Source organism: Coregonus lavaretus, assembly GCF_964263955.1.
Source record: "Coregonus lavaretus genome assembly, chromosome: 17".
Lineage (NCBI taxonomy): Eukaryota > Metazoa > Chordata > Actinopteri > Salmoniformes > Salmonidae > Coregonus > Coregonus lavaretus.
Genome location: NC_140004.1, coordinates 18,182,023 through 18,205,589, shown reverse-complemented (window position 1 = coordinate 18,205,589; position 23,567 = coordinate 18,182,023). Strand labels below are relative to the sequence as shown.

The 23,567-nt window shown below is 44.0% G+C and overlaps 1 protein-coding gene across 1 annotated transcript in view; it reads right to left on the bottom strand.

Moving 5' to 3' along the window:
• The window catches only part of LOC311144724 (rasGAP-activating-like protein 1), a gene marked incomplete at both ends in the record, with an annotated part of 47,832 nt that overhangs the window by 3,827 nt on the left and 20,438 nt on the right, over positions 1–23,567 (bottom strand). The window contains 11 exons of the mRNA XM_084180819.1: positions 279–454; positions 1,517–1,661; positions 2,561–2,698; positions 2,873–3,065; positions 4,381–4,493; positions 4,719–4,783; positions 5,850–6,003; positions 6,311–6,428; positions 19,467–19,558; positions 19,753–19,893; positions 20,028–20,109. Of these exons, the coding sequence (XP_084036945.1) occupies positions 279–454; positions 1,517–1,661; positions 2,561–2,698; positions 2,873–3,065; positions 4,381–4,493; positions 4,719–4,783; positions 5,850–6,003; positions 6,311–6,428; positions 19,467–19,558; positions 19,753–19,893; positions 20,028–20,109 (1,417 nt within the window). The remainder of the gene's footprint in view (positions 1–278; positions 455–1,516; positions 1,662–2,560; positions 2,699–2,872; positions 3,066–4,380; positions 4,494–4,718; positions 4,784–5,849; positions 6,004–6,310; positions 6,429–19,466; positions 19,559–19,752; positions 19,894–20,027; positions 20,110–23,567) is intronic.

Here is a 23,567-nt window from a genome sequence, read left to right as displayed (position 1 = left end):
AAACACAAATAAATGAAGGCAGAGGGATGATGAAAATGTTTCCTCTTTTTTATGAGGCAGGATGACGATCAAACACCCTTTGAAGGGTACATGAGCCAATTCATCACCAGAGGAAACGTTGTTACCTTGTTATAATGAATTAGTCAATTTCAGAGGACTTTCATCCTTAAAGTTTTCTTGTCCGGCTTTCTCTGACGTAACAGAGTGGAGGAATTACCATCAGAGCTGTTATCAGAGCTGGTCATGGATAGGTTTCTGAGTGTATGTTGGGATCAGACCTGCCAGGGGTCCAAAGTCTTGGCGTAGGACAGGGTCTCACTGCTCAGCCAGAAGTATCGCTTCTTGAAGGCAAAGCGGGACAGGAGCTGGGGGCCCTCGGCCTTGTGCTTCTGGAGATAGCCCTCCTTCACTGTCACTGAGGGCAGGAACACAGCTCTCTGGGGCACCTCAGACACTGCAGAGCGAGAGAGGATGGGGGGATGGAGAGAGGGAGTAGGAGAGTGGAAGGGAGATGAGGTAGGACGGGAGAAAGGAAGAGAGAGAAATAAGACGGGTGATATGGGGGAGCACACAAACAAAAATGATACTTTTTATCAATGTGGACACAAGGTGGAGCTGCAGCAGTATTATTATGGCTAACTTATACATATACCACAGGAGGTTGTTGGCACCTAAATTGGGGAGAACAGGCTTGTGGTAATGACCGGAGCGGAATCAGTGGAATGGTATCAAATACAGCAAACACATGGTATCCAGGTATTTGATGCCATTCCATTTGCTCCGTTCCAGCCATTATTATGAGCTGTTGTCCTGTCAGTAGCCTCCTCTATACAGCACATTACTGTACATGCATCATCTCATCATGACATCATAGTTTGTGTTATCTTGCCTCCCTTTTGTCACCCTCGTGTTCTGAACACCCTCAGACAGATGAAACAATACAAATCCACTCCTGCATAATAAATTCACCTCAAGTGCATTAAATATCAAAGTGGCTTTTGTTGGAGAGCCCAGTGGCTGAGATGACACATGGAGATTGGAACGTGATATTTCAGAGGGATAAGACGGATCACAACAACAGAGTCGCTGACACATGACCACGAGAAAGGGGCATGGGCGTGCTATCTAATCAGTGTGGTGTGTAGGGGTGGCGAGGGCTCCACAGTCCAACGCCCAGCCCACCCCGCTCCCTTGATACCCCAGTATCAGCTCCCAGCTGCCCATTAATATTTCACCAGTGGGTCTATTCTTACTATTGATACCAGTAATAACTGGCCTTGCCACACTGGCACCTGGTGGGTTAGCCTGCCAGGACAGGAGCCCAGCCAAGTTCTGATGTTCCTCTCCAGTGGCTCTACCTTATCTCTGATCTCTACAGTAACCTGCTTGCTCTTCATCAGGCTACTGATGCATTACTACTAGGGCCCAGAGTTTCCCCTAGTCAGGTGATGTGGTGATGAAAAACTCCTGGCCCTATGCATTATTGAATAAACAGTGTCCTGCTGGTGCCGCTTACCGCTATCTTGGTCTATGTCGATGAGCTTGTCCAGGAAGTCTTTAACAGAGGCCACGCTGCAAAGGATGATGGGATGCAGGGGCTCCATCCACAGCTCCTTACCGTGGCCCAGCTGCAAGCCCAGATTCCCCACACTCTGCACTGCCTGGAGCACACAGAAAAACATCCATGTTCACCCACCACTCTCTCATGTAACCATAACCATCAATCAAATGGACAGGGAGTATCATGATCAATTCTGGTATTAAATGAACAGCACAGTATGATCAGGTTCTGCTTGTGCTTTCAGTAACAGAGTACTACTACTCTCTCTCTCTCTCTCTCTCTCTGTCGCTCTCTCTCTCTCTCTCTCACACACACACACACACACACACACCTGGCCTAGAGCGCAGAGGAAGCCCCTCTCCACCCCTCTCTGAAGCTCTGCTTTGAACCACAGCCAGAGGTAAAAATAGACCATTTTCTGTAGAGGACCCATAGCAACAGGACTTCAGCACCACGGACAGCAACTCTATCCTCTACAACTCTTTTACCAACAAGATCTCATAGTTTCCCTCCGAAATTCGACGTATTATGGATGAATTTCTATTTTTTACGCATTAATTCCGCATGGTTACAGGGTTAATTCAGCGTGGTTACAGGGTTGAAACAGAATCAACTCAATGGTTAACAGTTTAGGCATGAATGCTGAGTGGTTAAGGTTAGGGGAATGGTTTGGGGAAGGTTTAAAAGAAAAATAATTAAAAACGACTCGCTATTACCATCAAGTATCATCAAGTATTCTCACGGCTTGCTAGAGCATTGTGAACTGCGGTGGCGCAGTGGTCTGAGCATCACAAGTTCGCGCCCAGCGCTGGGCAATCGTTTTTCTTTTGTTTTGTATATCAACATTCTCAGGACTTTTCAAATATCTGAAATCAAAGTCTATTTCTAGTGATCAGGCTGGTTTTACTGTGTGGCACGGTTTGTGAATGTGTGTTTGTGTGTGTGTGTGTGTGTGTGTGTGTGTGTGTGTGTGTGTGTGTGTGTGCAAGGGCACAGTACCTTGGCCAGTAGTAACAGTGTCCTGCTGGTGCGTGTATCTGCATGCTGGTCCCTCAGGTGGAAAAGCTTAGGTGTGAGGATAGCAGGGGCAAAGAATCGCAGAAAGAAGAATCCACTGATGGCCAGATACTTCACATCCTGCAGGGAGAAGGTCAGGAGGGAAGGTCAGGAGGGAAGGAGTGCAAGAGATATGAATAAATAAAACCACTGACACCATCCCCATGGTTATTCTCTATCCAGCATTGAAAGCACACCTTCATCTAGGTGACCTTTGTATGTGCATTTGACCATTGACCTCTTGGTGAGACTGACCTCATTCTCTGGCTCAGGGAACTGCTCCTCCACCCTCTTGTGCAGCTGTTTGAAGGCCACCCTCATGACGGGAGGGCACTGGGCAACTGACCCAACGATGGACTCCACGATGCTGGACAGATAGCCCTGCAGCATCTCCACACTGCTCTCCCTCAACTCAGCCTCAGACACCGCACCTTTAAATGAGATACGCCTCCAGAGAGAAAGAGAGGGGTCAGTGTTACATTGAAATTAAATGTATACTGCCAAATCAATGACGCTCTGAAACGCAAGGGTCTGTGGGACCCATACTGTGACCTTTGCTTTGTACAAACAGCATTGTCACCAATTATGAAGTCTGTGCACAGGGCAAATCAATACATCAACATCAAGACATTCCATGTGTCAATAGATGCCTCAGTGTTATGATGTCTGTGGAGACATGAGCACAAATGTGGACGGATAGCATAGTGGTACAGTATATAGCAGGTTAAGTCTGAGGATATTTAGGATCAGTCTGTGTAAATATCAGGTCTGGTCTGGGCTGTAGGGATGATAGATACTAGAGATGGGTGGGTATTAGAGATAGGCATAGTCCCAGTCGGTATTCACATAATAATAAGGAATTCCCCTCGACCACGCCCACAAATTGGGGAAAACCAACATTCTTTCCTATTGACCCCCATTGTAAAAGAGGCAACTTCGTTGTACATTTTTGTTATACAAAAATAACAAAACATGCTGAAAAGCTGCTGTGTTGTTCAATGTACATGCAGCCAGGTCAAAAATCCCAACCTACGATTTGTAATGCTTCCACCAAGGGAAATAGAGCCTGCGAGAAGAGCCCTCTGGCTTCAGGCTATTCACTGTTGGATAGTGGGAAATGTTCGGATGCGGTGTCCAAGTAGGCTAAACGTAAAACATTTCATCACAGGTAAGACATTTAACTTGTTTAGTACAGTCCATTTGTAACTCCACTTACTACTTGTAGCTGTATAGTCCGTTTGTTTGTGTTGTTGGTCTTGGCTAGCTTAATGTTCCAGTCGGTAGCTAGCTAGCACTCACTCAAGTGGCTGCTAGCATCGTCATGAAAAGGGGCATGAGGGAATCCCTACAATATTACATTTTCTAAGTAGTGAGAACACTAGGGAGCAGGCAATGTTGAAAAGTAATCTTTAGACATGTTGTACTTTTCTTAAACGTAGTTTTGTAATTGACTGAAACAAGCAGACAAGAAAATTGCGTTTGAAAAAGATCACGTTTTTTCTGTGAGCCAATGGGGTAACCTAGGTAACCACAGGTTTTTTTCCCCACATGCGGGCAGGGTCGTGGCGTTCTATCTTAGGGGGTTCTCTCTGGTTGCCAGGCAACAACCTTCCCCCATTTTTACATTCCTTTTTCATGTCTTGATGTTATCGTCTCTAGTCAAACTGAAGATTGTGCTTCACATGTGCTGTTATCCAGGAAACTATTACATCTCATAAACAATTTTTTACACCTTTATTTCTACACCAGTATTTCCTGTTTACCTGGTTCTGTTCAGGTCAATTTTACACGGGTCCAGCTCAATGTACTTCTTCTCCTCAAAGATGCGGTTAATGATGGGCTTCAGGACCTCATGAAGGTACAGCATCCCCACAGCCTGCCAGTGCACAATACCACACATTTACAAAACATCCATTCAAAGCTATTTTATATTTATCCAGCTAATACCAGTTATTCAGAACAATAGTGGTTCTTAGATTTAAGTCATTGGCATGTATTTAGGACTATGCTATAGTGCTATACTGTGGGACAGGTGTGAGCATAGTGAGACTGTCAAGAGAGAATCCAGCTAACATGTTGGATTTACTGGAGTTCCACTCACCTTCATGAACTGCTCCATGGCTTTAGAAGCTAGAGAGTTGGACCGGAACAGGGTGTTTGGATCCGCTGTTAGAAGGATACATGAAAGAGAAGGGGAATGTAAATCATAAAAATGTAACATATCTTTATAACATAGGACAGGCTATACATTTCAGGGACATCATATTTCTAAACCACTGTGTAAGGGGCTAAGAGGAGTCATGAACCAGATATTGATCTTGGTCTACTAGGGTTACCCAAATACTAGCGCTACTCTAATTTCAGTATTCATTGGCCCTCTTTGCTACACAGTTACCTTTATCTTGGAGGGAGGAACATTGATATAGTCATGGTGATATGACCTGTTGCCGGGCAAAGTGTTTTAGTTGTATACCTAAAGGTCATTTGTGAGAGGAGATAGGGAGGAGCTGCCTGCACTTTCATGACATAAAGGATATTTAGAAGTTTGGGTCCACCACACAACTTCTAAGGTTGTTTTTTTCTAATTTGTCCTTGCTTTAATGTCTTGCTGCTCCCCAACATCTATTTTGATCTCCCTTTCAGATCGTGTGGAGTTGCTATGGAAACCTGGGCACTTTGCTTGTTATCGTAAGCTACACTAACAGAAAGAGAAGAAAACACACAGAGCACAACAAAACTCCTTATGACTAAGCCTGGGGACCCGGGTGGAGACAGAAACATAATTAATGAACACGCAGAACTTGTGAAACGACTGTAAGGGTGGATAATTGTCAGAGGTCTGATAAATATAGTGCTGGCTGGTGTGCACCGCCCACCCACACAGACCAACTGTGGCTGCGGCTGCGATTAGAGAAAGAGCGTCAAATCAAAGTTAAATACCAACAACGCTTAGAGCCTCTGTGGGATACGCAGGAACAAGAGCAGGTGAGCAGCTGGGCTCTTATTCAATCTGCCTAGCACACACACACTCAAAGCTCCTTCCCAAACTGTACACTACCTTAACCTACACACTGTCTGCTTGTTCACAGCTGCACAGGGATTTGTTTCACTACATCCAAGAGACTCAGTGGTCATATAACCACGATTCTTTACAAGAGCATATAAAAAAATAATTAAAAAATATGACTTTCCTATCCTATGTTAAATTCCCAAGCCAGCCAGTGTCTCTTACAGGTGTGGTTGACCTCACGGGTGCTGAGGTAGTCCAGAAAGGGCACCACCAGGCCCTGGCCTAGGTAGATCTTGACCAGGGTCATGGCCACGTCCTGCCGGCTCTCAACCGTGGTCACCTCCTCCAGCATTGTCAGAGGGCTGCTGTCCTCCACCTGGGATGGGTCAGAGGGTGGAGATAGTCAGAGTCTATTAGCCAGGTGTTCATATATGAGAGGAAGCTGACTTTGTGTCTGTCAGCCATGGAGCACATTATGCTCTCTATATAACCCTGTGGTGGAAGGATGTGGCATATTCTAAGAAATCTAAAGAAGGACATTTTCATAGAAAGGAATCACGTATCATGGCATCTTCATATGGCATGAAAATGGAATTCATTAGTGGTTGAATAAATCATAACAATATCCTGTAGAATGAGTTAATAACAATGGGTTGTGTTTGTGACAGCAGTGTGATGCTGACCTCAGCAGGAGAGATGACAGACTCCACCAGCAGGTCAATGAGAGGCTGGTAGTACATGGAGGGCAGGATAAGGTCCTCCACCAAACGCACCTTTAGACGCAGTGCACCCAGCTTACCTCTGTGGACAGAGAGAGAGAGAGGTAGGGAGGGAGGGAGGGAGGCCTCAGAGACACTACAGTCACAACACTCAAACAATACTCACACAAAGTTTGTTTAGCACAAGCATGTTATAGCACAAGCAGTGCTGAGCATTACCAAGGGAATGTTCCCTCACCGGGGATAGGTTTGGTGGATTGCCATGCGGGGTATGATGTGTGACAACCACCCTGTAATGGCCTTTCCAGTTTCCTGTACCCTGCCATCTTGGGAGTGACAGACCTCCCTTCTGATAGTACCTTGTCATTCCTTCCGGAACAAACACCCGCCTAAAGCTGTGACTCATTCCCTAATGACTCTCTGTGTGTGTGTGTGTGTGTGTGTGTGTGTGTGCCTTGCTATCATAGTTCCCCTTGTTCTAATGTTATCACAGAGAACAGATGCCTGCAGAGCCCTAGCTGTATACCCTTGTCCCTTGATGAAACTCAGTGAGGGAATAAGATCCTTTAGCAGTGATCTGTCAGCTGTCTTCCAGACCTTTGCCTTATACTTATTAGGCTGACATTCACCTGACAGGGTAATAAACACCTAAGAAAATACCTGGGGATCCGTTTTTCAGTTGTCCATATTATTTCAGTAATTCATCATTTTAGCTAAATATACTGAACAAAAATATAAATGCAACATGCAACAATGTCAAAGATTTTACTGAGTTACAGTTCATAGAAGGAAATCAGTCAATTGAAATACATTTATTAGGCCCTAATCTATGGATTTCACATGACTGGGCAGGGGCACCCACTGGGGAGCCAGGCCCAGCCAATCAGAATTAGTTTTTCCCCACAAAATGGCTTTATTACAGACAGAAATACTCCTGGGCTGGCGTGGTTACACGTGGTCTGCGGTTGAGGCCGGTTGGACGTACTGCCAAATTTTCTAAAACAACGTTGGAGGCGCCTTATGGTAGAATGAACATTCAATTCTCTGGCAACAGCTCTGTTGGACATTCCTGTAGTCAGCATGCCACAATTGCACGCTCCCTCATAACTTGAGACATCTGCGGTATTGTGTTGTGTGACAAAACTGCACATTTAGAGTGGCTTTTTATCATCCTTGCACAAGGTGCACCTGTATAATGATCATGCTGTTTAATCAGCTTTTTATTTTTTTTTATCATGGGCTGGAGCTTCTTGTATGCCATTTTATGCTGTTGACTGTGTTTGCTGTGTCTTTTCTGTTTGTTCAGTTCATTTTAATCACTAAAAAAGGGATGACTGTCCCTCTGTGTTTTGAAAAGGAAAATATCAAAATATAAATAAAACCCCATCTCAGACAAGACACCTGACAAGCAACTCTGACATCAATTGTGACCTCTGGCATTAAAGAGATGGGGACACACACACACGTTTGTTTTACTATCCTTGTGGGGACCAAAATCCTATTTTCCCTAACCCTAATCCTAAACCTAGCCCATGATCATGACTCTCAGTTCCATTACATTACACAAAAGCGTAATTGGACGAAGGCTTCTTCTGTAGGGGGGAGTTTTGTTAAGATCCCCAACGCTCAATCTGAACATTAACACGTGTCGCTTGCGGTACGGTATTGGAAGCATAAGGACCTTATCTTTCATATCAGCAAGAAACTATTTTCAAAAAACAAAAAGGTTAATTGATACACACCTTGATAGGGTTATGGTTAGTGTTCCCACACGGCCATATCACCAGGTTACAGCGCTTGTTTACAGAAAACAGACAGAAGACGAGGCAACTCCCTGTGCTAATTAGTTATCTAGCATGCTCCGAACACCTGTGTGTAAGCGTAACTCGGGAAGTGTAGCGGAAGTGTAGTTTCGTTGGATGGAGGCACCAATAGCTGTATGGATCTGTGCAAAGCTACTATGGTAAGTATATTTTTTTTATTTGAAGGATTCCTTCTCGCTGATGAAAGATAAGGGCAATATGTTTCGAAAGCCGTATCACAAGCGATGATTATTGACGTTTCTAAATGTTAAAATGCCGCGTCGGGATTGTAGTTCACATGACACAGTCGTGGGCGAAGCGAATGGCTGAGAACAGTAGGGAAAGGCAGAATCCCGCCTAGAGTTTTCGAGAGCTACCCTAAACCTAACTAGGGCTTGGCAATATATCAAATCATTATCATTTGATTTTAATGTATGTTTTAGCGAGATGTTCCAAATGCCTGTATCGCAATAATCTATTTTGGGTTTGTGTCTTTTTCGTCTCCTCTCCTTCGCTCCTTCTGTGCTGTGTGCACTGTGCACCGTCCCACTTGTACACAAACACCAAGTCCCTCCCCTTGACACTCACAACAACAAAGACAATACATCATCTTCTTCCTCTCTGACAACAAGCAGTTTCAACTCGCTATTTGAATTTGAGGTTTGGTCCAACATAAAATCGGTCATATGGACACCGAAACACATTGTAATAGAGGAGAACTTAACCTTTGTAATGATACCCTTTTTATTTCTCAACTCCCAAAATTCTGAACAGAGCAGACCCTACTAAGATTAACGTGATTGTGAAAATGTATGTTCAGTTTCTATCGCGAGCAGCATTGCCAGAATTTTTGCCACAGACTGTTATGTGTTAGCTGTCTAGTCTGTGTTTTATAAATGTGCAATGAGCATAAAAATACGCATTTATATAAGAATTGCATGGCAACTCATTCTCATTCTGAGAAATAAGCATATTATCCAGGTAGGCCACTTGATTTCAACTAACAAAAGTTTTTTTCTAAACATAGTGAACAGGCTATGTTGTTCAAACAGCTGGAGATGGACAGGAGGGTGTATTCATAACAGTTCAACTGTTCTACAATGTTAGCAAGAAAATGGATGCAAGTTGGCTAGACTTAAACATTAAGATTAGCTGGTTACTCACTAGCAGGTAGGCTTGTAATGATAGATTGTTTATGAGACCTGTGTATATTTTCAATAAGGCCTGCTACAAGAAATTAGTCATTATTAGTGAATGTGCATTATGCATGATTCTGGTTAAATTTGTTACAAAAAGTGCATTTTCATACACAGACTTGAAAGCCATATAATATGCCATTTAGCAGACGCTTTTATCCAAAGCGACTTACAGTCATGCGTGCATAAATTTTTTGAGTATGGGTGGTCCCGGGGATCGAACCCACTACCTTGGCGTTACAAGCACCGTGCTCTACCACCTGAGCTATCAGCGATTATTGCAAAAAAGCAGGTTAAACTATTTTGATAAAGTAATTACATGATTAGTGGGTTTTATGGTTGAAAGCTTATACACTGCTCAAAAAAATTAAGGGAACACTTAAACAACACAATGTAACTCCAAGTCAATCACACTTCTGTGAAATCAAACTGTCCACTTAGGAAGCAACACTGATTGACAATAAATTTCACATGCTGTTGTTCAAATGGAATAGACAACAGGTGGAAATTATAGGCAATTAGCAAGACACCCCCAATAAAGGACTGGTTTTGCAGGTGGTGACCACAGACCACTTCTCAGTTCCTATGCTTCCTGGCTGATGTTTTGGTCACTTTTGAATGCTGGCGGTGCTTTCACTCTAGTGGTAGCATGAGACGGAGTCTACAACCCACACAAGTGGCTCAGGGAGTGCAGCTCATCCAGGATGGCACATCAATGCGAGCTGTGGCAAGAAGGTTTGCTGTGTCTGTCAGCGTAGTGTCGAGAGCATGGAGGCGCTACCAGGAAACAGGCCAGTACATCAGGAGACGTGGAGGAGGCAGTAAGAGGGCAACAACCCAGCAGCAGGACTGCTACCTCCACCTTTGTGCAAGGAGGAGCAGGAGGAGCACTGCCAGAGCCCTGCAAAATGACCTCCAGCAGGCCACAAATGTGCATGTGTCTGCTCAAACGGTCAGAAACAGACTCCATGAGGGTGGTATGAGGGCCCGACGTCCACAGGTGGGGGTTGAGCTTACAGCCCAACACCGTGCAGGACGTTTGGCATTTGCCAGAGAACACCAAGATTGGCAAATTCGCCACTGGCGCCCTGTGCTCTTCACAGATGAAAGCAGGTTCACACTGAGCACGTGACAGACGTGACAGAATCTGGTGACGCCGTGGAGAACGTTCTGCTGCCTGCAACATCCTCCAGCATGACCGGTTTGGCGGTGGGTCAGTCATGGTGTGGGGTGGCATTTCTTTGGGGGGCCGCACAGCCCTCCATGTGCTCGCCAGAGGTAGCCTGACTGCCATTAGGTACCGAGATGAGATCCTCAGACCCCTTGTGAGACCATATGCTGGTGCGGTTGGCCCTGGGTTCCTCCTAATGCAAGACAATGCTAGACCTCATGTGGCTGGAGTGTGTCAGCAGTTCCTGCAAGAGGAAGGCATTGATGCTATGGACTGGCCCGCCCGTTCCCCAGACCTGAATCCAATTGAGCACATCTGGGACATCATGTCTCGCTCCATCCACCAACGCCACGTTGCACCACAGACTGTCCAGGAGTTGGCGGATGCTTTAGTCCAGGTCTGGGAGGAGATCCCTCAGGAGACCATCCGCCACCTCATCAGGAGCATGCCCAGGCGTTGTAGGGAGGTCATACAGGCACGTGGAGGCCACACACACTACTGAGCCTCATTTTGACTTGTTTTAAGGACATTACATCAAAGTTGGATCAGCCTGTAGTGTGGTTTTCCACTTTAATTTTGAGGGTGACTCCAAATCCAGACCTCCATGGGTTGATAAATTTGATTTCCATTGATAATTTTTGTGTGATTTTGTTGTCAGCACATTCAACTATGTAAAGAAAAAAGTATTTAATAAGATTATTTCATTCATTCAGATCTAGGATGTGTTATTTTAGTGTTCCCTTTATTTTTTTGAGCAGTGTATTTAGCCTAGGTATAATTTTTCAAACTCAGCATTCATTCGATTATTCCCGGATGTTTGAAATGCAGTATATTGACATTTAATTGTGCAACAAAGCTTATTTCGAGAAAACAGTAAAAAAAAAAGAAAAATAATATACGGTACCAGTCAAAAGTTTGAACACACCTACTCATTCAAGGGTTTTTCTTTATTTTTACTATTTTTTACATTGTAGAATAATAGTGAAGACATCAAAACTATGACATAACACATATGGAATCATGTAGTAACCAAAAAAGTTTTAAACAAATCAAAATATATTTGAGATTTGAGATTCTTCAAATAGCCACAATTTGCCATGATGACAGCTTTGCACACTCTTGGCATTCTCTCAACCAGCTTCACCTGGTTCCCACAGTGTTGAAGTCGGAAGTTTACATACACCTTAACCAAATACAATTAAACTCAGTTTAATTCCTGACATTTAATCCTAGTAAAAATTCCCTGTTTTAGGTCAGTTAGGATCACCACTTTATTTTAAGAATGTGAAATGTCAGAATAATAGTAGAGAGAATCATTTATTTCAGCTTTTATTTCTTTCATCTCATTCCCAGTGGGTCAGAAGTTTACATACACTCAATTAGTATTTGGTAGCATTGCCTTTAAATTGTTTAACTTGGGTCAAACGTTTTGGGTAGCCTTCCACAGGATTCCCACAACAAGTTGGGTGAATTATGGCCCATTCCTCCTGACAGAGCTGGTGTAACAGAGTCAGGTTTGTAGGCCTTATTGCTCACACACGCTTTTTCAGTTCTGCCCACACATTTTCTATAGGATTGAGGTCAGGGCTTTGTGATGGCCACTCCAATACCTTGACTTGGTTGTCCTTAAGCCATTTTGCCACAGCTTGGGGTCATTGTCCATTTGGAAGACCAATTTGCGACCAAGCTTTAACTTCCTGACTGATGTCTTGAGATGTTGCTTCAATATATCCACATGATTTTCCTTCCTCATGATGCCATCTATTTTGTGAAGTGCACCAGTCCCTCCTGCAGCAAAGCACCCCCACAGCATGATGCTGCCACCCCCGTGCTTCAAGGTTGGGATGGTGTTCTTCAGCTTGCAAGCCACCCGCTTTATCCTCCAAACATAACGATGGTCATTATGGTCAAACAGTTCTATTTTTGTTTCATCAGATGAACGTGGTACCTTCAGGCATTTGGAAATTGCTCCCAAGAATGAACCAGACTTGTGGAGGTCTACAATTATTTTTCTGAGATCTTGGCTGATTTCTTTTGATTTTCCCATGATGTCAAGCAAAGAGGCACTGAGTTTGAAGGTAGGCCTTGAAATACATCCACAGGTACACCTCCAATTGACTCAAATTATGTCAATTAGCCTATCAGAAGCTTCTAAAGCCATGACATAATTTTCTGGAATTTTCCATGCTGTGTAAAGGCACAGTCAACTTAGTGTATGTAAACTTCTGACCAACTGGAATTGTGATACAGTGAATTATAAGTGAAATAATCTGTCTGTAAACAATTGTTGGAAAAATTACTTGTGTCATGCACAAAATAGATGTCCTAACTGACTTGCCAAAACTACAGTTTGTTAAGTGTTTGAAATACGACTTTTAATGACTCCAACTTAAGTGTATGTAAACTTCCGACTTCAACTGTATGCTGAGCACTTGTTGGCTGCTTTTCTTTCACTCTGCGGTCCGACTCATCCCAAACCATCTCAATTGGGTTGAGGTTGGGGGATTGTGGAGGCCAGGTCATCTGATGCAGCACTCCATCACTCTCCTTCTTGGTCAAATAGCCCTTACACAGCCTGGAGGTGTGTTGGTCATTGTCCTGTTGAAAAACAAATGATAGTCCCACTAAGCCCAAACCAGATGGGATGGCGTAACGCTGCAGAATGCTGTGGTAGCCATGCTGGTTAAGTGTGCCTTGAATTCTAAATAAATCACAGACAGTGTCACCAGCAAAACAAAAACACACCATAACACCTCCTCCTCCATGCTTTACGGTGGGAAGTACACATGCGGAGATGATCTGTTCACCCACACCGTGTCTCACAAAGACACAGCGGATGGAACCAAAAATGTCCAATTTGGACTCCAGACCAAAGGACACATTTCCACCAGAATAATGTCCATTGTTTCTTGACTCAAGCAGGTCTCTCTTCTTATTGGTGTCCTTTAGTAGTGGTTTCTTTGCAGCAATTCGACCATGAAGGCCTGATTCACACAGTCCCCTCTGAACAGTTGATGTTGAGATGTGTCTGTTACTTGAACTCTGAAGCATTTATTTGGGCTGCAATTACTGAGGCTGGTAACTCTAATTAACTTATCCTCTGCAGCAGAGGTAACTGTGGGTCTTCCATTCCTGTGGCGGTCCTCATGAGAGCCAGTTTCATCATAGCGCTTGATGGTTTTTGCGACTGCACTTGAAGAAACTTTCAAAGTTCATGAAATTATCCGTATTGACTAACCTTCATATGTCTTCAAGTAATGATGGACTGTCGTTTCTTTTGCTTATTTGAGCTGTTCTTGCCATTAAATGGACTTGGTCTTTTACCAAATAGGGCTATCTTCTGTATACCCCCCCTACCTTGTCACAACACAACTGATTGGCTCAAACGCATTAAGAAGGAAAGAAATTCCACAAATTAACTTTTAAGAAGGCACACCTGTTCATTGAAATGCATTCCAGGTGAATACCTCATGAAGTTGGTTGAGAGAATGCCAAGAGTGTGCAAAGCTGTCATCAAGGCAAAGGGTGGCTATTTGAAGAATCTCAAATATAACATAACACTTTTTGGGTTACTACATGATTCCATATGTGTTATTTAATCGTTTTGATGTCTTCACTATTATTCTACAATGTAGAAAATAGTAAAAATGAAGAAAAACCCTTGAAAGAGTAGGTGTTCTAAAACTTTTGACTGGTAATGTGTGTACATACATACATACACACATACACTACTGTTCAAAAGTTTGGGGTCACTTAGAAATGTCCTTGTTTTCGAAAGAAAAGCTATTTTTTGTCCATTAAAATAACATCAAATTGATCAGAAATACAGTGTAGACATTGTTAATGTTGTAAATGGCTATTGTTGCTGGAAACGGCTGATTTTTAATGGAATATCTACATAGGCATACAGATGCCCATTATCAGCAACCATCAGTCCTGTGTTCCAATGGCACGTTGTGTTTGCTAATCCAAGTTTATCATTTTAAAAGGATAATTGATCATTAGAAAACCCTTTTGCAATTATTGAAACTGTTGTGCTGATTAAAGAAGCAATAAAACTGGCATTCTTGAGAGTAGTTGAGTCTCTGGAGCATCAGCAATTGTGGGTTCGATTACAGGCTCAAAATGGCCAGAAACAAATAACTTTCTACTGAAACTCGTCAGACTATTCTTGTTCTGAGACATGAAGGCTATTCCATGCGAGAAATTGCCAAGAAACTGAAGATCTCGTACAACGCTGTGTACTACTCCCTTCACAGAACAGCGCAAACTGGCTCTAACCAGAATAGAAAGAGGAGTGGGAGGCCCCGGTGCACAATTGAGCAAGAGGACAAATACATTAGAGTGTCTAGTTTGAGAAACAGATGCCTCACAGGTCCTCAACTGGCAGCTTCATTAAATAGTACCCGCAAAACACCAGTCTCAACGTCAACAGTGAAGAGCTGGAGGCAACTCCGCTGGAGTTCCGGACGCTGGCAGCGGGGTTCGGGTGGAACAAGCGGGCCCTGATCGACCATTTCCGGTGCCACCTACGGGAGGACGTCCGACGGGAACTAGCCTGCCGGGATGCCATCCTATCGTTCTCCCAACTGGTGGACATGGTCATCCGGCTGGATAATCTGCTGGCAGCCAGAGGTCGTCCTGGTAGGGGTCTGCCCGTTCCCACCCCGGACGACACGGATCCCGAGAAGAGGGAGCTGGGTGGAGCCGCCAGTCGAGAGAGCGGAGGAGGACAGCGACAGTGCCACTCTGGTGGCACGAAGGGACAATACACCTCACGTCGCAGTCAACGTTCTTTTGGGTCTGGTATCGAACACCCACACTCGTTCAGATCCCTTTGCGGCGCACTGTACCCTATCTATCTCCTTTCCCGATCGAATGGTAGTTCCCCAGTGTAAGGCGCTAGTCGATTCAGGCGCAGCTGGGATCTTTATGGACAGGGCATTTGCACGCCGTCAAGGCATTTAATTGGTTCCCCTATCCATTCCACTCGCCATCAGAGCCCTTGATAGTCGACCATTAGGGTCCGGGTTAGTTAAGGTGGTTACTGTACCAGTCACCATGATCACCCAGGAGACTCATTTTGAGCAGATCACCTTTTTGATTAATGAATCTCCTGCTTACCCTGTAGTATTAGGTATCCCGTGGTTAGCCCTTTACAACCCCAATTTCTCATGGCCGCAGACGGTTCTTACGGGGTGGTCGCGAGAGTGTCCGGGTAGATGTCTAGGTGTTTCCGTTGGTGCAACCACGGTGGAAAGTCCAGACAGTACCCCCACCGTGCGCATTCCCCCCGAATACCATGATCTGGTGCTCGCATTTTCCAAGACGCAGGCGACTAAATTACTACCTCATCGGGAGGGGGACTGCGCGATAAACCTTCAGGTAGACGCTGTACCTCCCAGGAGTCATATGTATCCCGTCGCAGGCTGAAATGGAGGCTATGGAGACATAAGTCACCAAGTCCCTGGGCCAGGGGTATATCCGTACCTCCACTTCACCTGCTTCCTCAAGTTTCTTCTTTCCTTCAGTAGACTGCGGGGTCTGTTCACCTCAGCCCCGGTACTGGCCCACCCCCGATCCATCACAACCATTCGTAGTGGAGGTGGATGCGTCCAAGGTAGGGATAGGCGCTGTCCTGTCTCAACGCTCAGGCACTTCACCCAAGCTCCGCCCCTGTGCCTTCTTTTCTAAGAAGCTTAGCTCGGCGGAGCAGAACTACGGCTTTGGTGATTGGGAGCTGCTGGCTGTTGTCCGAGCTTTGACCGTGTGGAGGCATTGGCTCGAAGGGGCGAAACACCCTGTCCTCGTCTGGACAGACCACCGTAACCTGGAGTACATCCGGGCAGCGAGGAGGCTGAATCCTCGCCAGGCCAGGTGGGCCCTCTTCTTCACCCGGTTTGATTTCACACTATCGTACATTCCGGGTACGAAGAACGTGAAGGCAGACGCACTGTCCCGACTGTATGACACAGAGGAGAGGCCCAGAGACAACACCCCCATAATTCCGGCCTCCTGCATCGTGGCGCCGGTAGTGTTGGCGATGGACGCGGATATAGAGCCGGCATTACGCACAGATCCATCTCCACCTCAGTGTCCAGCGCGTCAAGGGGGGGGGTACTGTCACGACTTCCGCCGAGGCTGCCTCCCCTCCTTGTTCGGGCAGGTTTCGGCGTTCTTATTAGCTACTGCCGCTCCCATTCTCATCACTCCACTTGTCTTGTCTTGTCAATCACACACACCTGGTGCTCATCCTCTAATTAGTCTGTGTATAAGTGTTCCCTCTGCCCCCTTGTCTTTGTGAGTGATTGTTCTATGTGGGAGGAGAGTAACTCGGTTGAGATACTCTCTCATTTATTTTGCCAGGGTTGATTTTCCCCTGTGTCATTACATTTATTGTATTTTCTGAGACTGTGTTTGGTCAGGGAGGATTGTTTCCCCTGTACCTGTTTCGATTGCCGTTGTAGGCGCATTGTATGTCTGGAAGGAATAAATCTGCATCCAGTTATTTTACTCCTGCGCCTGACGCCGTCCATCATTCACCACAGACACAATTATTATTTCAATTAAAAATCATTATTTCTAACCTTGTCAATGACTACATTTCCTATTCATTTAGCTATATTTCATATTCAAACTTATTTCATGTATGTTTTCATGGAAACAAGGAAATGTCAAAGTGACCCCAAACTTTTGTATGTATATATATATACACATATACACAGTGTATTCGGAAAATATTCAGACCACTTGACTTTTTCCACATTTTGTTACATTACAGCCTTATTCTAAAATGGATTAAACCCCCAAAGAAATCCTCATCAATTGTACCCCATAATGACAAAGCGAAAATAGGTTTTTAGAAATCTTTGCAAATGTATATACAAAAATATACACTACCGGTCAAAAGTTTTAGAACACCTACTGATTCAAGGGTTTTTCTTAATTTTTAAAACAATTTTCTACATTGTAGAATAATAGTGAAGACATCAAAACTATGAAATAACACATATGGAATCATGTAGTAACCAAAAAAGTGTTAAACAAATCAAAATATATTTAATATTTGAGATTCTTCAAATAGCCACCCTTTGCCTTGATGACAGCTTTGCACACTCTTGGCATTCTCTCAACCATCTTCATGAGGTAGTCACCTGGAATGCATTTCAATTAACAGGTGTGCCTTCTTAAAAGTTCATTTGTGGAATTTATTTCCTTCTTAATGCGTTTGAGCCAATCAGTTGTGTTGTGACAAGGTAGGGGGGGTATACAGAAGATAGCCCTATTTGGTAAAAGACCACGTCCATATTATGGCAAGAACAGCTCAAAAAAGCAAAGAGAAACGAAATTCCATCATTACTTTAAGACACATGAAGGTCAGTCAATACGGAAAATGTCAAGAACTTTGAAAGTTTCTTCAAGTGCAGTCGCAAAAACCATCAAGCACTATGATGAAACTGGCTCTCATGAGGACCGCCACAGGAAAGGAAGACCCAGAGAAATTGCAGCCCAAATAAATGCTTCACAGAGTTCAAGTAACAGACACATCTCAACATCAACACTTCAGAGGAGACTGTGTGAATCAGGCCTTCATGGTCGAATTGCTGCAAAGAAACCACTACTAAAGGACACCAATAGTAAGAAGAGACTTGCTTGGGCCAAGAAACACGAGCAATGGACATTAGACCGGTGGAAATGTGTCCTTTGATCTGGAGTCCAAATTTGAGATTTTTGGTTCCAACCGCCGTGTCTTTGTGAGACGTGGTGTGGGTGAACTGATCATCTCCGCATGTGTATTTCCCACCGTAAAGCATGGAGGAAGAGGTGTTATGGTGTGGGGGTGCTTTGCTGGTGACACAGTCTGTGATTTATTTAGAATTCAAGGCACACTTAACCAGCATGGCTACCACAGCATTCTGCAGCAATACGCCATCCCATCTGGTTTGGGCTTAGTGGGTCTATCATCTGTTTTTCAACAGGACAATGACCCAACACACCTCCAGGCTGTGACCTGGCCTCCACAATCCACCTTTTACCAAGAAGGAGAGTGATGGAGTGCTGCATCAGATGACCTGGCCTCCACAATCCCCCGACCTCAGCCAAATGTAGATGTTTTGGGATGAGTCGGACCGCAGAGTGAAGGAAAAGCAGCCAACAAGTGCTCAGCATATGTGGGAACTCCTTCAAGACTGTTGGAAAAGCATTCCAGGTGAAGCTGGTTGAGAGAATGGCAAGAGTGTGCAAAGTTGTCTGTAGAGCTCCAAGACAGGATTGTGTCGAGGACAATTTCTGTAGCATTGAAGGTCCCCAAGAACACAGGTCCCCAAGAACACACTTCCTAGAGCTGGCCACCTGGCCAAACTGATTAATCGGGGGAGAATGGCCTTGGTCAGGGAGGTGACCAAGAACCCGATTGTCACTCTGACAGAACTCCAGAGTTCCTCTGTGGAGATGGGAGAACCTTCCAGAAGGACAACCATCTCTGCAGCACTCCACCAATCAGGCCTTCATGGTAGAGTTGCCAGACAGAAGCCACTCCTCAGTAAAAGGCACATGACAGCCCGCTTGGAGTTTGCCAAAAGGCAGCTATCAATCAATCAATCAAATTGATTTATAAAGCCCTTTTTACATCAGCAGATGTCACAAAGTGTTATACAGAAACCCAGCCTAAATTGCCCATACGTTTGGAAAAATCGAGATATGATTTTTAGGCCATATTGTCCAGCCCTAAACCTAACCCTAAACCTAACCTTAACCCCAAGCCATAAACCTAATTCTAACCCTAACCTTAAATCTAACCCCTAAACCTAAAATAGCCTTTTTCCTTGTGGGGACTAGTGAAATGTCGCCACTTGTCTGAATGTTCCTTGTTTTACTATCCTTGTGAGGACTTCTGGTCCGCACAAGGTTGGCAAAAAAACTAACAAAAAACACACACACATTCTCCTTACCCAGCATCATCCTCATGGTTTCCCAGGGGTAGCAGACGAAACCAACCCTGCAACAGAGGTGTCTTGTGCAGGCAAGCAAAAGGGATTTCCACCTGAGCAGGAAAACAAATAACCAAAACATCATCCCATACACTAAACTGAAACGGCACTCTAGCACCAACAATACATATTTGCATTTGTAAAAATATGAATGATTCTACATAGTAGAAATAAGTATAATGTGTCCTCACAGAATAACATAAGTAACCCATAGAAGGATTGGACATTAGGAACATAACCTCTTCACCTTTCCCAGGAAGTCATTCTTGCCCACCATGTCCCAGTCCCAGACTTCCACTGTGACACTCCCTCCCTCAGTCAGCTCCCTGTTCTCCAGCTCCAGCTCCAGGGTCTCACTCCAGTGTGGGTAACGAGTCTTCTTAATGATCTGACACACACACACACACACACCAGAAAAACCCTTTACTATTTCACGTACTCAAATCAGTCTTTGTTTCCACTAAAATTGGTGATAATTCAGACATGTATATGTTTTGTTATCCGGCCCATCTCCCTCCTCACCGAAGTTTCTGCACTGTGGTTATTGAAGAGGATTCTGGCAAAGGGGTCAGAGGTTCCAGAGATGTCTCTTGGTGCCAGGTCTCTAAGAGGTCAACGAACAGAAACACATTAATGCAAAAAATGTCTGCACGCATGACTGTAAGTCGCTTTGGATAAAAGCGTCTGCTAAATGGCATATTATTATATTATGAGCAACCACCCTGCCCCTTTACCTGTCCCTATACATGGTGCTGGAATGATTCAATGAGTGGGATGATATGTGCAGATATTACCCTAGATTTTACATTACTCTGCCAAATCTAAAGATGCAAGAACTTTGAGCAGCATAGAAGCCTGTTAGATGGGCCTGTGTAGTGAGATAGTGAGACAGTAAGTGTAGTGAGAGTATGACTCAGACTGAACTGCATCCATGAGCAGAAGGCAAGCTGCTGAGTGACAGTGATGAAGCGTGAGCAGAACAGAGACAGTGACTTCACCACAGAGGTCGGCTAGAGACAGACTCTTTCACAGAGAGCCAGTTAGTGACCTGTTTATACAAAAATAAATAAAAAAGTGTTCCCATATCATACTAAATTCTCCTTTCCTCTCCTGTAATTTTGCTATCATTGATTCATGAGATGCAGTTTCCATCAAGAGTTTGAGCCAATCTGTTGATTTCGGACAATCTGCACTCTTCCAGTTATGTAGTATGAGTCTAGCGGCTGTAAGAAAACCCACTGAGGCAAGACCAAATTCTTCTTTGCTAACGTCTGGTGGTAAATAAGATATATCCCCTAATAAGCACAGCTGTGGGGACTCTGGGATAGGCTGTCCCACCCATTCTTCAAGTTTTTAAGAACCTACTTCCAGAAAAGGAGCACAATGGGACATTTCCCATACAGCATGCAAAAAGGTACCTACTTCACCCTTGCATTTCCAGTAGAAATTATTGAGCAATAAACCATTTGATGTAATCCAACTGGGATCCAGTAGTATCTATGAACAATCTCATAATGTGTACATTTACCCCTTGTATCCCTGGTACACCAACCTACATTGGAAACAATTTTTTCCATACATCCTCCTCAATGTCACAATTAAGATCCCTCTGCCAAATCAACCTTAAATTCTCACAATTTCCATATTGTGCATACGAGACTGTTTTATAAAACACTGAAGCGGAGTGTGATATTCCTGGTAACATGAAATATTGTTCTAACAAGTTTGTATCTCTCATAAGGAGGAGCATTGCAGAATACATTTTTTTTTCCTTTTTTTTTTTCTTTAGGGGGTAGATCAGCTTAATATTGCAGATAGATTGTAACTTCCATCAATGTAATTGTCTGCATCACTTCCAATCCCCCATGTTTATATATACAGTGGGGGAAAAAGTATTTAGTCAGCCACCAATTGTGCAAGTTCTCCCACTTAAAAAGATGAGAGAGGCCTGTAATTTTCATCATAGGTACACTTCAACTGTGAGAGACGGAATCTATAACAAAAATCCAGAAAATCACATTGTATGATTTTTAAGTAATAAATTTACATTTTATTGCATGACATAAGTATTTGATCACCTACCAACCAGTAAGAATTCCGGCTCTCACAGACCTGTTCGTTTTTCTTTAAGAAGCCCTCCTGTTCTCCACTCATCAGGGATGTAGCTCAGTTGGTAGAGCATGGCATTTGCAACACCAGGGTTGTGGGTTCGATTCCAGTATTTAAAAAAATATAAAAAAATATGCACTCACTAACTGTTGCTCTGGATAAGAGCGTCTGCTAAATGACTACAATGTCAAATGTAAAAATTACCTGTATTAACTGCACCTGTTTGAACTCGTTACCTGTATAAAAGACACCTGTCCACACACTCAATCAAACAGACTCCAACCTCTCCACAATGGCCTAGACCAGAGAGCTGTGTAAGGACATCAGGGATAAAATTGTAGACCTGCACAAGGCTGGGATGGGCTACAGGACAATAGGCAAGCAGCTTGGTGAGAAGGCAACAACTGTTGGCGCAATTATTAAGAAAATGGAAGAAGTTCAAGATGACGGTCAATCACCCTCGGTCTGGGGCTCCATGCAAGATCTCACCTCGTGGGGCATCAATGATCATGAGGAAGGTGAGGGATCTGCCCAGCACTACACGGCAGGACCTGGTCAATGACCTGAAGAGAGCTGGGACCACAGTCTCAAAGAAAACCATTAGTAACACACTACGCCATCATGGATTAAAATCCTGCAGCGCACGCAAGGTCCCCCTGCTCAAGCCAGCGCATGTCCAGGCCTGTCTGAAGTTTGCCAATGACCATCTGGATGATCCAGAGGAGGAATGGGAGAAGGTCATGTGGTCTGATGAGACAAAAATAGAGCTTTTTGGTCTAAACTCCACTCGCCGTGTTTGGAGGAAGAAGAAGGATGAGTACAACCCCAAGAACACCATCCCAACCGTGAAGCATGGAGGTGGAAACATCATTCTTTGGGGATGCTTTTCTGCAAAGGGGACATGACGACTGCACCGTATTGAGGGGAGGATGGATGGGGCCATGTATCGCAAGATCTTGGCCAACAACCTCCTTCCCTCAGTAAGAGCATTGAAGATGGGTCGTGGCTGGGTCTTCCAGCATGACAACGACCCGAAACACACAGCCAGGGCAACTAAGGAGTGGCTCCGTAAGAAGCATCTCAAGGTCCTGGAGTGGCCTAGCCAGTCTCTAGACCTGAACCCAAAAGAAAATCTTTGGAGGGAGCTGAAAGTCTGTATTGCCCAGCGACAGCCCCGAAACCTGAAGGATCTGGAGAAGGTCTGTATGGAGGAGTGGGCCAAAATCCCTGCTGCAGTGTGTGCAAACCTGGTCAAGACCTACAGGAAACGTATGATCTCTGTAATTGCAAACAAAGGTTTCTGTACCAAATATTAAGTTCTGCTTTTCTGATGTATCAAATACTTATGTCATGCAATAAAATGCAAATCAATTACTTAAAAATCATACAATGTGATTTTCTGGATTTTTGTTTTAGATTCCGTCTCTCACAGTTGAAGTGTACTTATGATAAAAATTACAGACCTCTACATGCTTTGTAAGTAGGAAAACCTGCAAAATCGGCAGTGTATCAAATACTTGTTCTCCCCACTGTATATATAAACCCCAGTCGTACTTTATCAATGCCTTTTCGAAGTCTGCTATGAATAGCAGGCCTGGTTTCCCAGATTTTCCATAGTGTTCTATTGTTTCCAGTACTTGCCTTATATTATCTCCAATGTATCTTTCATGTAAAAAACATGTCTGATTAGAATGAATAATGTCCGACAATACCTTTTTAATTCTATGCACTATACATTTTGCTAGAATTTTTTCATCACAACACTGAAGTGTAAGGGGCCTCCAATTTTTTTAAATGGACTGGATCTTTATATTTTCCACTTGTATCCTGTTTCAGTAATAATGAAATCAGACCTGCTTCTTGAGTGTCTGATAATCTACCATTTACATAGGAGTGGTTAAAACATGCTAATAACGGTCCTCTTAGTATATCAAAAAAGGTTTGGTATACCTC